Here is an 18,538-nt window from a genome sequence, read left to right as displayed (position 1 = left end):
CATACTTCACACACAAGTCACAATTTCTCCGTGATCGTTGGTGCAATGCTAATCAGAATCAGAATCATCCTAATTGTCTTCATACAAATGTAAAATGACATTTTGCAGACTCCTCCCCTTCCTTATGGAAAAGATTAAATAGGTTAAAATATAGATACAATGTAAAGTGTGGGTATCTAGCTAAATTTCACTAAAACAATCTTGTGAGATGTTGGCAAGGCAACTTAATTTATACAGCACGTTTACAACCATTTTTAAATTGGACCAAAGTGCTTTACAGGTTAAAAAGCATAGAGCAAAAAAACAAACAAAGAACATAAACAATGAATGAGCTAAACAAGAGTGCAAAAGCAATACGGTAAAAGGGTTCGAATAAAAAGTAGAATTGCACAATAAAAATAATGAAATAATAAAAGTGCGACAAATTGAAGAGGTTAATTTAGCTTACTGATGTGCATTTCTAAATGGTTGATTTATATAGGCTAGCCTTAACTAGCCTATATAAATCAACCATTTATAAATAAATAAAAATCATGTGTGACACAAACAGTGCAAAAGTCCCAATTTAAAAGTGACTAGTTTGAAGGTGCAAAGAGTGCAAAACTGATGTAATATGTGACTTTATGAGGTAGTTTTGTAGGACTAAAAGAAATTGAAGAAAAAGGAAGATTTTGGCAAAATGAGGGGTATTCTTTTTTTTTGCTTGTTCTGTGTATTCTTTTTATGGTTATTACGCCGTCGGGTGTGTTAGAGTGCCTGCTGGTCACGAAACAATGCGGGAATGTAGCAGCAGAGTGCGTCAAATACGGCTAGAAAATTACAATTTCACAAAATAAAATGTTTTATAGAATAGAATAGAAAGTACTTTATTGATCCCTGGGGGAAATTCAGCACCACAGTTCGCTCACAATAGACAAGAATGATAATAATAAATAATATATCAGTGTTTCCCACACATTCATTTATTTGTGGCGGCACGCCACGAAAGAATTACGTCCGACACAAATTATTTTTATTTATTTATTTATTTTTATTATTTTTTTTGTTGTTGTTGTTTTTTTGTCCTGTCCAGCTTCTCAGGCAAATCATATAGTTGATGTAGATGCCCATATAGGCTGTTCAGATTTACTTTACAAAAGAGAAGTGTAGGATACTTCTCTTGTTGCCTTATTTGTATTTGACCACTACTGTTTTCTGTTTATTTGTTACTGACTGTGGCAGGACACCTCTGCCTCTGTTTCACTTTATGTTGCTGGTAAATAATATGGTTGTAGTAGTAGGCTAAAGTTAAATTATTTAGTATGCACTAATTAAAGGGGCAGAGCTTTAAGAGACATTTTAGCTTTTATATTTTATAAGATATATTTTTTGTAAGAACCACAATTAATAAATATATTTCAGTGAATAACTTATTGTTCAAATCTGTATATAAATATGTACATAAAGTGTTGTAATTATATTGTAAAATGGATGGACGGATGGATGGACGTTATTATTAATTAGTAAGTTTACATTTTTTGAGCCTTTCTAGAGAAAATCATATCATTGTAGTAAATTATGCAATTTACTCAATGACGTCATGGTGACCACGCCCATAGCCACGCCCCCACCGCCACAGGTATCTTGGCAGTTTATGGGAAACACTGTATATTATATATATAATATATAAATAATATAAATATATTCTACATATACTCTACATTTAAGTGCAGTCAAGAAGATTATTGTAAGTTTATGAGCTGGAGTATGTTTACAACTATGTAAAGACTCATTATTTTGCTTCATTTTGTCAGAAAATCTGACATCAAAGATGACATGGGCTCATGCCGGACACGTACTAGGTAGCAAAGTTGGCGCCTGTTGTTTAGTTGGCCACATTCTCTTTATACCCGACTCTGTGTCTTGTTTTCCCAGCATGCATCCAAATGTCTTGTAGGGATGCCGGCTACTTTCTCAGCTCGGCAGATGATGCCTTCACTCATGCTGCGTCTGTCTCCTAATTATTCTTCTGCCCCAGGCAGCGTGCGATCATGAGCAGATGTTTCATTACATCTGATGTAATCACACCCAATTAAATAGAAATTACATTTTAGGCAAGAAACAAACGCAATGGATGCTCCTTCATTCACACTTCCTCTCTGCTTTGATTGAAACATGGTGACTTTTAGAGACGTGCTGTTCCACCCCAATACTGCTGTAACCTTGACCCCCATCTTCTCCGCAGGCTGAGAACCTTCTCCTGGACGCAGATATGAACATAAAGATCGCCGACTTTGGCTTCAGCAACGAGTTTACTTTAGGCAACAAGCTAGACACCTTCTGCGGCTCGCCGCCATACGCCGCCCCCGAGCTCTTCCAGGGCAAAAAGTACGACGGGCCGGAGGTGGACGTTTGGAGTTTGGGCGTCATCCTGTACACGCTGGTCAGCGGCTCGCTGCCCTTTGACGGACAGAACCTCAAGGTGAGATGTGATGTCGCCTACAACATGACGCTAACTTGCTGACGTCATTGTGGTCACACTCGCAGGAGCTCCGCGAGCGGGTGCTGCGAGGAAAGTACCGCATCCCTTTCTACATGTCCACGGACTGCGAGAACCTTCTTAAGCGCTTCCTGGTCCTCAACCCAGCCAAGCGCGGTACTCTCGAGGTGAGGGAGGACGCCGAAAACGTAAATATACAGTTCAGTTTTTCAACCACCCCCCTCACCGTCACGAGCACGTCATCTGCACCGTCTGGAGAATGTCATCCCTCAAGCACCTCGCCACCCTCCGCTCCACTCTGCATCTCTCCTCCACCTGCCTGCGTCATCTTCTGCGGGGACCCCAGGTCCAGTCCTGTGTGCTGGTCCCCATCACAAGCTCCTTCTTTTTCCCGATGTCTGCGTCTGTCCATGACACCATCTGATCTTCTCAAGTGTGCATGATTGCGTGCGAGGAAACAAACCCCGTTAGAACTTTCTACCATTCGTTACGCAGTTTATTTATGCCGATGCATAGTGTTTACCATTTAAGGATGGACTTAATTCATCAATTCTTGATTTGTTCATTATACTTTTCAGTTTCTTCAATACAGACAATATTTACAACTATAATCAACTAGAACATACTGTATATACACTACCGTTCAAAAGTTTGAGGTCACCCAAACAATTTTGTGGAATAGCCTTCATTTCTAAGAACAAGAATAGACTGTCGAGTTTCCGATGAAAGTTGTCTTTTTCTGGCCATTTTGAGCGTTTAATTGACCCCACAAATGTGATGCTCCAGAAACTCAATCTGCTCAAAGGAAGGTCAGTTTTGTAGCTTCTGTAACGAGCTAAACTGTTTTCAGATGTGTGAACATGATTGCACAAGGGTTTTCTAATCATCAATTAGCCTTCTGAGCCAATGAGCAAACACATTGTACCAATAGCACACTGGAGTAATAGTTGCTGGAAATGGGCTTATATACACCTATGTAGATATTGCACCAAAAACCAGACATTTGCAGCTAGAATAGTCATTTACCACATTAGCAATGTATAGAGTGTATTTCTTTAAAAGTTAAGACTAGTTTAAAGTTATCTTCATTGAAAAGTACAGTGCTTTTCCTTCAAAAAAAGGACATTTCAATGTGACCCCAAACTTTTGAACGGTAGTGTAGATAACCAGAGGTGGGACCAAGTCATTGCTTTGCAAGTCACAAGTAAGTCTCAAGTCTTTGCCCTCAAGTCTCGAGTCAAGTCCCGAGTCAAGACAGGCAAGTCCCGAGTCAAGTCCAAAGTCAAGACTAGAAAGTCTCAAGTCAAGTCCCAAGTCCTGCATTTTGAGTTTCGAGTCCTTTCAAGTCCTTTTAACCACAGACTAATATTTTTACACAGATTGTGTATGCTTTTAAAACGCTGTATTTATTTAAAAAAACAAGTGCATTTGAAATTGCAGGAAAAAAAATGGTGCTGACATTGCAATTCATAATAGCACTATTAACCAGTCATTTTAATAGTTTAAACAATTTTAAACATTTAACTCATTCCTTTACAGAATAAACACATTTGCAAAAACAAACATTAACATACTATTGGTTGTATTTTATGAAAATAACATTACCACAAAGTTGAGAAGGAGCAAAGATCTTCAATATTTGTATGTGAGAATCACAAATAAATCTTCTGGGGGAGGATGACACCCCTACAGGGGTTTGGTTTACAAACTTTCAGCCCCACCTAAAACAAAATTCACCAGCCGCCACTGATTATGATGCATTCTCATTTTAGGCAAAGTATAAGACAATACTTTCTTAACAGTATAATTGTAACCAGGAATAAGTCTTCAAGTAACAATATTCAAATACTAACATTGTTGGGTAAGACAGCATTTGGTTTTATTCTGAATCCAGTGAAACAGATTGGTGGTTTTAGCTGATATAAAGACTTTCAGGTGTTTATATATGTTTAAGTATTTGGCAGACGCTTTTATCCAAAGCGACATACATAAAAAATAGATATAAAACAATCACTGTAAACATTATCATTTAAGGGAAGAATGTAATACAAAATATCAATACAAAGTGTCAAGACAGAATAAACTCTCTGCTGCTGCAGCAACAGAGTTACAGTCTATAGGTCCCTAAAATATATAGATATCTAATGTATTCATACATTGTTTATGTAGGATATACGCATGTATATATAATCTAATCATATTGTTTCTTCAATTTAAAAATAGCTGACCGTTTTTTTCCCCCTTCTCTGGGATTATATTCCCAGTTTTGATCTCGGACGTCTGGTCATTTATAGCGTATAAGAATATTATATTACTGTTAAGCAAACTATGAATAATAAAAACGCCAAAACATGTGTCCGTTATCATAGCTACACGTATGACAAAAAAACGCGTGAAAATCAGTGGTATTCAGTGAGGTAAGATGAATTAAATTTGCCTGCCAAATGAATTGCACTGAGTGGAGCGGATCACCACTCCAAGATGGCGGCTCCGCGTCTCGTCTGCGCCAGTAGGCAGTAGCGCTCAATGCTGCGTACCCTTATAAGATGTCTATGGTTATAACGTTAGCAGTGAGTTTACAGCCTCACTGATTTAACTACACAGCAAATAAAAGTCATGTTACTTAGCCAATAAACGTTATCTTACATTCACAACTTACCCTTCTTTGTGCAACTTCAAATGTCGAACGAAGTTGGAAGTTGTTGCGTCTCCGTCTGTAATATTCGAACTGCGTGATTTGCATACGGCAATTCGTTTTTTGTTGACCAAGTCGTAGTTTTTATACCCGAACGAAACCAACTTTGGCATAATTGTTTCTCACTGCCGCATTGTTTGACAAATCATGTTCGGTGGTTGTCCTGCAATTGGATTGGATGAGAGCTGTGGGATGAAAACAACGTAGATTTAATTTGATTGGCTGTTGTACTGACAGCACACACGCTGACAAGCAGCACACACGCTTATAGACACAGACGTATAAAATGAAAGATACGGAGCGCTCCCAAATAACTTTTTAAGCTTTGGGTTTTGGGGAAAGTAGCAAGTCATGTCAAGTCAAAAGCCTCAAGTCCAAGTGAAGTCACAAGTCATTGATGTTAAAGTCTAAGTCGAGTTGCAAGTCTCTTTACATTTTGTCAAGTCGAGTCTAAAGTCATCAAATTCATGACTCGAGTCTGACTCGAGTCCAAGTCATGTGACTCGAGTCCACACCTCTGTAGATAACTATTATAATTGGTTCTTAAGAGTATGTGAAAGTTCAACTCTTACCTTGTTGACTCAGTGAAACCCTCCTTAAGGTTTCTTAATCAATCAGAAAGCAGCTAAAATGCTCCAAACATGGATAAGTGTGGAGTAGGTGTTTTGCATTTTTTACCCCCATTATCCCTTGTAATGGATTTCAATGGGCGTCAATCTGAATTTTTTTTTAATGTTGATTGGACTCATTTTATCATATCCATAGAGTTCAAAGAGCAGGTTGTTATGTGCGACCACGATTGTTGAATTTTTGTCCCAGTTTTTTTTTTTTCCTGCACCATGACTGGGGAAGGTTGTTTTGATTGGTTTATATAATAATAATAGATTTTATTTGTAAAAGGCACTTTACATTGAGCAAACAACCTCAAAGTGCTAGTGTATTGAAAAAAAAAAAAAAGATAAAAAGATAATAAAAAAACTAGAACAGCCTAATAGCTAGAACTAGTATGCATATATCTATAAAAAGGCTTTTTTAAAAAGAAGGGTTTTTAAGCCTTTTTTAAAAGCATCCACAGTCTGTGGTGCCCTCAGGTGGTCAGGGAGAGCATTCCACAGACTAGGAGCGGCGGAGCAGAAAGCCCGGTCTCCCATAGTTCGTAGCTTTGTCCTCAGAGGTTGGAGGAGGGTAGCCTGTCCGGAGCGGAGGTGTCGTGTGGAGGATTTGGGGGTGAATAGTTCTTTAGTAGGGAGACTTTGTATTCAATCCTGAGTGGAACAGGAAGCCAGTGCAGGGATTTGAGAATTGGTGTGATGTGGTCGTATTTCTGCACTCTCATCAGGATCCTAGCATGACTATTCTGTAAGTAATGCAGCTTCTGGATGTTCTTGCTTGGGATCCCTACAAATGATAATAATGATAAATGGGTTATACTTGTATAGCGCTTTTCTACCTTCAAGGTACTCAAAGCGCTTTGACAGTATTTCCACATTAACCCATTCACACACACATTCACACACTGATGGCAGGAGCTGCCATGCAAGGCGCTAACCAGCAGCCATCAGCGGCAAAGGGTGAAGTGTCTTGCCCAAGGACACAACGGACGTGACTAGGAAGGTAGAAGGTGGGAATTGAACCCCAGTAACCTGCAACACTCCGATTGCTGGCACAGCCACTCTACCAACTTCGCCACGCCGCCCCCCTACAAGAAGTGCGTTGCAGTAGTCTAGCCTGGAGGAGACAAAGGCGTGGACGAGCCTCTCGGCATCAGAGAGAGTGAGTGAGGGGCGGAGTTTAGCAATGTTCCTGAGGTGGTAGAAGGAGGTCTTGCACAGTTGTTTTATTTGAGCCTCAAAGGGCAGGTGAGGGTTCATCCTAACACCCAGATTAGTGACTGAGGATGAGAGGTGAATGTCGTGGTATTAGTAAATGCTATACTGCACTTCTTTGAAAAGTACTAGTAATGGCACTTGGCCCTCGGGCCGTAGTTTGGACACCCCTGAACTAGAATCTGTGCAAGTCCAGTAGGAATTGTGTGTGAATGCCGCAGAAACGTGCGAGTTGAACTGAAATGTGTCCTAGTCCAGGGTGAGTGGAGTGTGTTGATGGTGGAACCTTGACAAATGTGGGATATGGAGAAGTTTGTATTTTGCCCATTAATTTTCAGTGGGGATAAATTCCTGGTAATTTTGAGAACCGGGATACATGCTGGCTTGAGTGTCCAGGGTGAGCGGAACGTTTGGATGGTGAAACGGTTCAAATCGGGTGAGAAAAGTGGGAATTGTGCATGTTTGAATTTTGGTCCTGTCATTTTCAATGGGGAAAATGTCCGGGAATTCTGGGTAATCTGGGATTTTTGGGACGACTCTGGAGTCTCAAATGTTTTATCAATCAATCTGTAATCATTTAGCAGCTAAAATAAGCCAAACATGGGGAATTGTGGAGAGGGAGTTTTGCATTTTTTCCCATCATGCATTGTAATGCATTTTAAATGTGGGTAAAATTGATTTTATTTATTGTGATTTAATGTTTTTTAATAATATCGTCAAATTTCAGTGAGCAGGTTTATATCTGACTTTTTGCGTTGATCGCATTTTTTTTTCTTCGCCATGACTAGGGAAGGTTGTTTAGATTTGGTCAAATGATGATTTACTCGCATTGTCTATCAGATGGTGGAAAATTTGCAATAGTCAGATATTTAACAGTTTTAAAACACCCTGTGGGACAGATTCCTTCTAAATTCATGACATTTCGTGAGTCAAACTAAAGTTTGGACTTGCCTGGTATACAGCATGGCACAGGTCGGAGAAAAGAAGCACTTGATTTGCTCACCACTACCCCACCTACACAGCACAAACAAATAACTATTGGTTTGACCCCGTGCAGTATTAGCAGCAATATTGGGAATATGCTGATTAACATGTAAACACATTTATATTCTTACTTCTTGTGTTGTTTTTGTTCCTCAACAGGAATATTGTGTACATGTGAACATAGTGGTTGAGACCAATAAATGACACACACACACAAATGCTGTCGGCGGCCGCGTGCGTCAGCCTCAGATGGCCCGCGGCGCTCACGGGTCATATCAGAGAATGATCCATACTAATTAGTTGCTCTCCTGATTAAAAGCTTACAGAAACATCGATCAGCAGCGAATGAAAACAACACAATGTGGATGTTGACTGTGAAAGGTCATCCACTTCAAAAGAACCTGTTTGTAGACGCTGTAAAAAAGACGAGCCGCTAACTTCCATCTCTCTGGGTTTTTGTAGCAAATCATGAAGGATCGATGGATCAATGCGGGATTCGAGGAAGACGAGCTCAAGCCTTACGTTGAACCAGAGCTGGACATCACCGATCAGAAGAGAATAGGTAAATAAACACTTTACTTTGACGTCATATGTGCTGCAAATAGGTGACCACGCACGTGTTCTGGAAGTCTTTGAGGGGATTTAGGGCCCGAACAGCGGAGCACGCCCCGCAAGGGCCCTGTTAAAATTTATGTTTTTTCTTATATACGTTTGGACGCCTTTTAAAATGCACGAAAAGTCCCCCATAAAATTCTATATTTTAGGGGTCCCGAATGTGAAATTTCAAAATTGGCTCTCTAGCGCCACCTTTTAAAATGAGGAAAAATGTAGCCCCAGTTTCGCGTATTGACACGAAAATCGCAGGAGACGTCTATCATGACAGGAAGCACATAAAAGACTCAGGAACCCATTCCTGAAAACGATCAGGAAGTTGGCCATCTTAGTTTTTGTCTTCCATTTTTCAGCGAAAAAAAAGAGGTTGTACTTAAACAAACTTCTCCTAGGGACTTTGACCAAATGAGTCATGGTTAAAATGACAGATACTACAGATATGTTATTATAAATTGCGAACAAATTTTTCCCACGCCATAAGATGTGGGCTTGGTATGGCGCCAAACTTAGCTCCAATGGTTTTTGGCCATTTTTCCATGAAAAAAAGGGGTCTTATTTTACAGGCTCCTCCTAGAGACTTTAACCAAATGAGTCACTGTTAAAATGACAGATACTACACTTATAAGCAATGATAAACTGCGACCACATTTTTCCTACGCCATAAGATGTGGGCGTGGCATGGCGCCAAACATTTCTCAGACGATTCGCCACAAACCACGAAACGTTAATAACTCAGTTCCACACATTCAGATCTGGATCTTGTTTGGTAGAAATGATGATGATGACACCCTAAAGTGCCCGATGGGTCAGTACCTGTTCCTACCTACTCTTAGTGGGTGGAGCCTAACGGCGAAAACTGCCCCACGCCATCACCGATCTGTCATTTCTGGACTTTAGGTGATCAGAGATGGTTACTAAAATGATGGCTGATGATAAATTGCAAAAAATGTTTTGTGAAGGACAGGATGTGGCGCCAATCTTTGATCTGATGGTTTGCCACAAAACACAAAACGTTAATAACTCATAAGTTCAGATCTTGATCCTAATTGCTACTAATGACAGTCTCAAGTGGCTTTATTTTTATTTTTATTTAAATTATTATTATTTAATTATTTTATATATTTTTTTAATTAAAATTTATTTATTTAAATTCATTTCATTTAGTTTTTTTATTTAATTTATTTTATTAGGACGCGAGCTAAGGAGCAAGCCCCAGCAGAGGCAATGCAGAGCACTGCAAGGGCCCTGTTGAAATTGCTGGGTTTTTTTCTTCTATATGTTTGGATGTCTTTTTCATGCCCTTAACATGCTCGAAAAGTATTTTTTTATAAAATATATATATATATATTATATATATATATATTATATATTTTTTGCAGGCGTTTCAGGTATGGTCCTGAAATTTTTGGTGGTGGGTCAGGGCATCGGGGAGGACGTGACCGCAAGCGTCACGCGTGCCAGCCGACTTGCGTGAACCCCGCGATGCAGCCGCGTCACTGTGAAGTGAAGTGAAGTGAATTACATTTATATAGCGCTTTTTCTCAAGTGACTCAAAGCGCTTTACATTGTGAAACCCAATATCTAAGTTACATTTAAACCAGTGTGGGTGGCACTGGGAGCAGGTAGGTAAAGTGTCTTGCCCAAGGACACAACGGCAGTGACTAGGATGGCGGAAGCGGGGATCGAACCTGCAACCCTCAAGTTGCTGGCACGGCCGCTCTACCAACCGAGCTATACCGCCCCCACTGTCTCTCCAGTATGCATAGTTTGTAACACTAGGAAAGGGTCTTGCTGCATGATTTCCCCGTTTAGCTTCTTATTTAATCCACAAGGCAACGCTGAGAAGAGCTTTCGTCAGACTTATTTCGAGGCGGGTCACGGGGGGAGGTTGCACAAGGCGTAACTTTGCACTTTTTCACTTGAATTAAGGCGCTCTCGTTATTCCGTAGCTGAAAATGAAACGTGATCATGAATAAATAAACACAAGCTGTTGCCGACGAGAGGCAGAGAAGCCTCCCCATCGTGTCCTGGATGAAGGCTTAATGGGGTTGAGGGGGAAGGGGCGGTCTTGCGTAACAGCAGCCTAGATGGGGGCAGAGAGGCTCAGCTCCATCGTGCAGAGGCATCCCTCGCCTTTAAATCATGCATGTAGACCTTCACAGATAACACAACTTAACATCTGACTTTACTTCACACACTATATGCTCCACAGAAATGTCTCAAGAGCCTTTTGTTTCTGAATTTTATTTTACTGTTTGATAAAGGATGCACCGTCGATGACCGCTAATGGATGTTTAATGATATAATAATACATTATTTATATAATAATATAATATATGATATAACTACCGTATATGTAAGAAACGTTTCAGAGTCATGTTGATGTATCGACGCCGCCGTAGAAATGTTCTGCGGCACATTTCAGCCTTTAAGATTGAATCACCTGCACAGCTTGTAAGACGGGAACACCCTCTAAAAGCATTCCTTGAGCACGTTCATTTACAAACATCTCAAGGCTGAACGTCTCCATCAGCGTCACCTGGAGAAGGAGGACAAAAGCGTCCATGAGGTTCGTAGAAAATGAGGTCATTAGAGGCTAGATGGCTTTTGGTTCCCGCAAGTGCACAGAAACCGGAAACGCACGCTTCACTTCACCTGGCGCGGCGCTATCTGCTCGTTGGTGGGGGAGGTGACGCACTGGAAACAGTCCTCTGTCTGCACATGTGACCACTGCCAGTGTCCATTTGTATCTGCTGCTAAAGTGGAGAGGGACACGGAAGTCTCATAAACACACAAACACACCAATAACCCATTCATGTTCATAATTTAAAGCAGGGATGTCCAAACCTTTCGACTTGGGGGTCGCATTGGGCTAAAAAAAATCTGGTCGAAGGCTGAAATACAACTGAATGCAAAGTAACTATATATATACTGTATAGTATATACATATACATTAGGTCACGAAACGTATATTCCGCTCTACCCCGGTATTGAGCACTGTATAACGGATAAACCATAGAAACCTCGACTATATGTATGTACAGTATGTACTGTATATGTATATATATGTGTGTGTATGTATATGTATGTATATATATGTGTATGTATATATATGTGTATGTATATATATGTGTATCTATATGTATGTGTATGTATATATATGTGTATGTATGTGTATATATATACATATATATGTGTGTATCTATATGTACATATATGTATATGTATATACAGGTAAAAGCCAGTAAATTAGAATATTTTGAAAAACTTGATTTATTTCAGTAATTGCATTCAAAAGGTGTAACTTGTACATTATATTTATTCATTGCACACAGACTGATGCATTCAAATGTTTATTTCATTTAATTTTGATGATTTGAAGTGGCAACAAATGAAAATCCAAAATTCCGTGTGTCACAAAATTAGAATATTACTTAAGGCTAATACAAAAAAGGGATTTTTAGAAATGTTGGCCAACTGAAAAGTATGAAAATGAAAAATATGAGCATGTACAATACTCAATACTTGGTTGGAGCTCCTTTTGCCTCAATTACTGCGTTAATGCGGCGTGGCATGGAGTCGATGAGTTTCTGGCACTGCTCAGGTGTTATGAGAGCCCAGGTTGCTCTGATAGTGGCCTTCAACTCTTTTGCGTTTTTGGGTGTGGCATTCTGCATCTTCCTTTTCACAATACCCCACAGATTTTCTATGGGGCTAAGGTCAGGGGAGTTGGCGGGCCAATTTAGAACAGAAATACCATGGTCCGTAAACCAGGCACGGGTAGATTTTGCGCTGTGTGCAGGCGCCAAGTCCTGTTGGAACTTGAAATCTCCATCTCCATAGAGCAGGTCAGCAGCAGGAAGCATGAAGTGCTCTAAAACTTGCTGGTAGACGGCTGCGTTGACCCTGGATCTCAGGAAACAGAGTGGACTGACACCAGCAGATGACATGGCACCCCAAACCATCACTGATGGTGGAAACTTTACACTAGACTTCAGGCAACGTGGATCCTGTGCCTCTCCTGTCTTCCTCCAGACTCTGGGACCTCGATTTCCAAAGGAAATGCAAAATTTGCTTTCGTCAGAAAACATGACTTTGGACCACTCAGCAGCAGTCCAGCTCTTTTTTCCAGGGTCAACGCAGCCGTCTACCAGCAAGTTTTAGAGCACTTCATGCTTCCTGCTGCTGACCTGCTCTATGGAGATGGAGATTTCAAGTTCCAACAGGACTTGGCGCCTGCACACAGCGCAAAATCTACCCGTGCCTGGTTTACGGACCATGGTATTTCTGTTCTAAATTGGCCCGCCAACTCCCCTGACCTTAGCCCCATAGAAAATCTGTGGGGTATTGTGAAAAGGAAGATGCAGAATGCCAGACCCAAAAACGCAGAAGAGTTGAAGGCCACTATCAGAGCAACCGGGGCTCTCATAACACCTGAGCAGTGCCAGAAACTCATCGACTCCATGCCACGCCGCATTAACGCAGTAATTGAGGCAAAAGGAGCTCCAACCAAGTATTGAGTATTGTACATGCTCATATTTTTCATTTTCATACTTTTCAGTTGGCCAACATTTCTAAAAATCCCTTTTTTGTATTAGCCTTAAGTAATATTCTAATTTTGTGACACACGAAATTTTGGATTTTCATTTGTTGCCACTTCAAATCATCAAAATTAAATGAAATAAACATTTGAATGCATCAGTCTGTGTGCAATGAATAAATATAATGTACAAGTTACACCTTTTGAATGCAATTACTGAAATAAATCAAGTTTTTCAAAATATTCTAATTTACTGGCTTTTACCTGTATGTGTATATATGTGTATGTGTATACATGTGTATGTGTATATAGTGTATGTATATACATGTGTATGTATGTGTATGTATATATGCATGTATGTGTGTGTATGTATATATATGTGTATGTGTATATGTGTATGTATATATGTGTATGTGTATATATGTGTATGTATATATATATATGTATGTATTTATATGTGTGTGTGTATATATATATATATATATATATATATATATATATATATATATATATATATAATGTATGTATGTATGTATGTATGTATGTATGTATGTGTATATATATATATATATATATATATATATAGATTGTGTGTGTGTGTGTGTGTGTGTATATATATATAGATTGTGTGTGTGTGTATATATATATATATATATATATATATATATATATAGATTGTGTGTGTATATATATATCAATCAATCAATCAATCAATCATATATATATATATATATATATATATGGATATATATATACATACAGTTTTTTGCATGGATTTAAATGGGTGTCATTTTTAATTTTTTTATGGTGCATGGACCTTTTTTTAAATAATTTCCACAAATATCCATGTGCAGGTTGTGTTATGTGTGACCATGTGACATTTTGTGTTGTTTGGATTTTTTTTAAAATGACTAGGTAAGGTTGTTTGCATTGAGGCATAAGCAATGCTATGCAGACTTTAATTCAGAGCATAATTAAACCTGACTTACAAGCAGCATTAAGATTCACAGATTTTTTTTAAATGAATGCCATCTCCCTGTGGGTAAGATTCCTTATTAAACGCATGACTGTCGGGCCAAATTGAAGACGACGGCGGGCTGTAGTTTGGACAACCCTGTTTTAGAGTGTTTTAATTTTTTGTGAGAGCACAGTGAGGCCTCATTTTTGTTGACAAATATAATGCACAGTGATGTTATGTTTTTATGAGTTTGTTTGAAGGCTATGGTGTGTGTCCAGATGTTATGGTGGGGATGGGCTACAACATGGATGAGATCCAGGAGTCTCTAGCCAAGATGAAGTACGACGAGATCACGGCCACCTACCTGCTGCTGGGCAGGAAGGCGTCCGAGGTACAAATTACTCCCAACTGAATCTGGTAGCGTTGGTTCATCCGCTGACCCTCGCTTTGGTTGTCTGTCCCTCAGCTGGATCCCAGCGAGTCGGCTTCCAGCAGCAACCTGTCCCTCGCCAAGTCCAGACCTAACAGCGAGCTCAATGGTCAGTCGCCCTCCCACCTCAAAGTCCAGAGGAGTGCCTCGTCCAACCACAAGCAGAGACGTTACAGTGAACAAGGTTAGGCGAGAAGCACATCAAGGACCACCTCACCGCTGCGTATGAAACCACGTTGTCTCCCTGCAGTGGGCCAGAACGCCCCGCCAGGTATGGCCCATCCAAAGCGCAGTCAGACGAGCACCGCCGACAACAGTGGGAAGGACGAGGGTGGTGTCCAGCTGCGCAAACCCGGCACCCCTGGGAGCCGCGGCGCCCCGCCCTCCAGCCCGCTGCTGGGTAACGCCAACAACCCCAACAAGGCGGACATTCCCGACCGTCGGAAAGGCGCCGCCGCCAGCCAGAGTGTGAGTATTTGCAACCGTTCACTTCACACCTTATTCAGTGACACTGGAGGTGACGATCGCATTCTAGCGAGATAGTTTCGTGACTCCTGTGCTGTTGGCCTGCAGAACAACACTGCGTCCGCGGGGATGACCCGAAGGAACACGTACGTGTGCAGCGACAGGAACAACACGGACCGTCTGTCCGTCATTCCTAACGGGAAGGAGAACAGGTGAGAACAGGATGATTTGGTATTTGTCAGTTTGAGTTCTTGCTCTGTGGTCCAGATTCCTTCAGTTCTTTCTTTTGTATTCCGTCTTCTCGCATTTACTTTTCCACTTTTCTCACAATCTTATTTTTCATTTCTGCCTGTGTGTTTTGTGTGTGTGGGGGGGGGGTGGGGTTTCGCTGCGGCATGGCCAGCATGACCGAGATGGCTCGCGCCGCCAGCCCTTCCCCCTCCCTCGTGGCCACCGCGCTCGGCGCCTCGTCCGGCTCGGTGCGGCTGAGGTATCAAACGGCCAGCCCCTTGTACGCTTGCCAGGCAGGCTGGGCCACGCTGCCCCACTCCTACTACGCTTTGGACTACTGCTCGCCCAAGTAAGACGGCAGGGACCACCCCCCACCCCTCACAGCCCCACCCACCTGCCCACGGCTGTCCCCTCATGTCTCCGCCCACTTGTTTGGCCCTCGCTAACCCGCACGCAGCCAGCCTCACACGCTGTCACAGGCCAACTAAACCTGCAGCTTCCTGCTCCGTCTAGTCAGCCAAGCCTTCATGATGCCTCCTCCGTATCATGGTGGCGCCATGACAGATGTGTGCAAAATACACATCTGGCCCCACGCCCCTCCAGTGGGACCTTCTGATTGGCAGTTAGGACACTGATGGTGATGACAAATATTAATTCATGCACAAATGACACCACATAAAATGTGCTTTAATTACATTTTCATATTCTTGCATCATCCCCCAAACTCTTCTCCATTTATCTGCTCTGAACTTTGTTCTCCCCCACCCCAATCTTGTCTGTCTGAACACAGTCATCGTTTTCCTCCTATCAAGGTGCTGAGTGGTCACTTATGCACCGTGAGCTTGACGTCCAGGGCGGGACATGACCTGGATAGGTTGTATTCACCTGACGTCACGTCTGACTAATGAACTGTGAGGCTCGAAGTGGTGGGCCGGCGAGCGTTTGTTGTCATAGCGTTCTGGGCGGCATTTAGCCTTTTTTCAAGAAAAATGCCCTATGCTTGCGTGGTTTTAGGCTGTTTGAACCGTTCAAATCGCGGAAACGATAAACGTTTCTTCAGAGTTACTCAAGAGGTAATCAAGAAGGGCGAAAAATGTTAAGATTTTACGGAAGACAACGAAAAAAGTAGCGAAAAACGCAAAAGTTTGCAGAGATCACTTTGGTAAAAGTTTGTTTTCATTTAGTATTATCTTGATATTTGTATTTTATCTTGTTTTGGAGTAGTTAAAATGCATTTTCGCTATGAGTGTTTCATACAGCACCAACTCAGTGAGTCTAAATAAAAGAAATCAAATGTGAGTAAAACCTAAAAGACTTATGTTTTTACCAAAGGCAACAATCATAAATGAATCTTTCAGCACATACACAATGTTGACATCTATAGTTATATTTTGATAAACAATCATAAATTTATCGTTAAGCACATACACAATGTTGACATCTATAGTTATATTTTGGTGAACAATCATAAATGAATATTTCAGCACATACACAATGTTCATCTATAGTTATATTTTGATAAACAATCACAAATGAATATTTCAGCACATACACAATGTTGACATCTTTAGTTATATTTTGGTAAACAATCATAAATTAATCTTTCAGCACATACACAATGTTGACATCTTTAGTTATAATTTGGTAAACAATCATAAATTAATCTTTCAGCACATACACAATGTTGACATCTATAGTTATATTTTGGTAAACAATCATAAATTAATCTATCAGCACATACACAATGTTGACATCTATAGTTATATTTTGATAAACAATCATAAAATAACCTTTCAGCACATACACAATGTTGACATCTATAGTCATATTTTGATAAACACTCATAAATGAAACTTTCAGCACATAAACAATGTTGACATCTATAGTTATATTTTGATAAAGACGGGGAAAAACATGCTTTTGCGTAACGGCGCAACAACAATAAGGCAACAAACATGGCTGTAGACGCGAAGTTAAATCATCAAATTCAACATTACCCGAGCAAAAACGATGCATGATTTATCTGGTCGAGTCTTGATACTAATGTCCTTGACCCAGCCACACACAAAGAAGTTATAGACTTCCACGCTTTTCCAAGATGGCTGTCCATGGGTATATGTAGAATATATAAAAATGACCCCCACATTGCAGACAGGCTGACAACGCTCCAGACAATAGCGTGCGTTTTGTTTACATCCTTTTTCGGTAATCAAGTATTTTTCTAGTAGTCGAGTTTTCCATACATCACTTGTCAATAGTACGCAAATCAGAATCAGGTTTATTAGGCCAAGTATACTTGCATAAACAAGGAATTTGTCTTTGGCAGTTGTTGGCTCTCTAAACATATAACAAATAGACAAGTATACATTCACTGAGCAAGCAAGTGCTCTAGGTGCATGTTTTACAGCAAGACATACACTAGTCACCTATCAACATCATATACAAGTAAGACTGTAAAAGAGTTGGTGCAAAGTACAAATATATAAATGAGAGAAATATACAGTGACAAATGTAGAGGAGTAGTGCAAAAAAAAGTATATTTTATATATCAATTCATACTTTAACGATTAGCAGGTTTTAATGTTTTATGTTCGTGTGGTTTGGATTTGATGTTATTTTTTGCACCATGTTTGCAAACACACTGTCCATGCCTGAAAGATGATTGGCAGAGAATGAGGAAGTGTTGCTATGTGTCTGAGGAAGCGCGGACTCACGGAGATGAAAGTTTTTCCACTTGTTGAAATTGGGCAGTTTGTTATCATAGTAATGGTAATAAAAGTTAAAAATAGCGTCGGTTTTTGTGTGATTTCTTCTGGGGGCTACAATATATTATATTTAATTTGTTTTCCAGTTTAAAAAACAACATATTTTCAATGTGTGGTGGTAATGAAAATGCTGTGGTGGTGCACCACATTCAATTAAAGGGAAACCCTGGATAGATTCCACTTCATAGTTTGATTTGTTGCTCGTGTCTGCTTTTAGTGGGAAGATCTAGGCCCCTTGCGTACTCGAGTACTTCGTACAATGTTTGCTGCATTGATTGATTGATTGATTGAAACTTTTAGTAGTAGATTGCACAGAACAGTACATATTCCGTACAATTGACCACTAAATGGTAACACCCGAATAAGTTTTTCAACTTGTTAAAGTCGGGGTCCACGTTAATCAATTCATGGTAGAGTAGCCATGTTGTTTTAGTGGCCCGCCACTCCGTTCACTTCCGTTCAAAAGTCAGGTGACTGAATACAACCATCTTCATCATCATCAATAGGCAATCATCAAGCAACTATCTTCACTTGTGATTGAAGTGTCTCGTCT

General features: G+C 40.4%; 1 protein-coding gene across 13 annotated transcripts in view; it reads left to right on the top strand.

Moving 5' to 3' along the window:
* LOC133640913 (MAP/microtubule affinity-regulating kinase 3-like) overlaps positions 1-18,538 on the top strand; it is a 113,388-nt gene that overhangs the window by 71,135 nt on the left and 23,715 nt on the right. For 5 of the 13 annotated variants that reach the window (XM_062034600.1, XM_062034601.1, XM_062034604.1 and 2 more), the window contains 8 exons: positions 2,225-2,461; positions 2,527-2,667; positions 8,447-8,546; positions 14,373-14,485; positions 14,561-14,708; positions 14,775-14,992; positions 15,098-15,201; positions 15,393-15,569. In XM_062034600.1, coding sequence (XP_061890584.1) covers positions 2,225-2,461; positions 2,527-2,667; positions 8,447-8,546; positions 14,373-14,485; positions 14,561-14,708; positions 14,775-14,992; positions 15,098-15,201; positions 15,393-15,569 — 1,238 coding nt within the window. The remainder of the gene's footprint in view (positions 1-2,224; positions 2,462-2,526; positions 2,668-8,446; positions 8,547-14,372; positions 14,486-14,560; positions 14,709-14,774; positions 14,993-15,097; positions 15,202-15,392; positions 15,570-18,538) is intronic. The other 8 variants (XM_062034608.1, XM_062034606.1, XM_062034611.1 and 5 more) reach the window with 3 other exon arrangements.

Source organism: Entelurus aequoreus, linkage group LG23 (genome assembly GCF_033978785.1).
Source record: "Entelurus aequoreus isolate RoL-2023_Sb linkage group LG23, RoL_Eaeq_v1.1, whole genome shotgun sequence".
Classification (NCBI taxonomy): domain Eukaryota; kingdom Metazoa; phylum Chordata; class Actinopteri; order Syngnathiformes; family Syngnathidae; genus Entelurus; species Entelurus aequoreus.
Note: the sequence above shows the minus strand (reverse complement) of the source record. Positions and strands in the feature narration are given on the sequence as shown.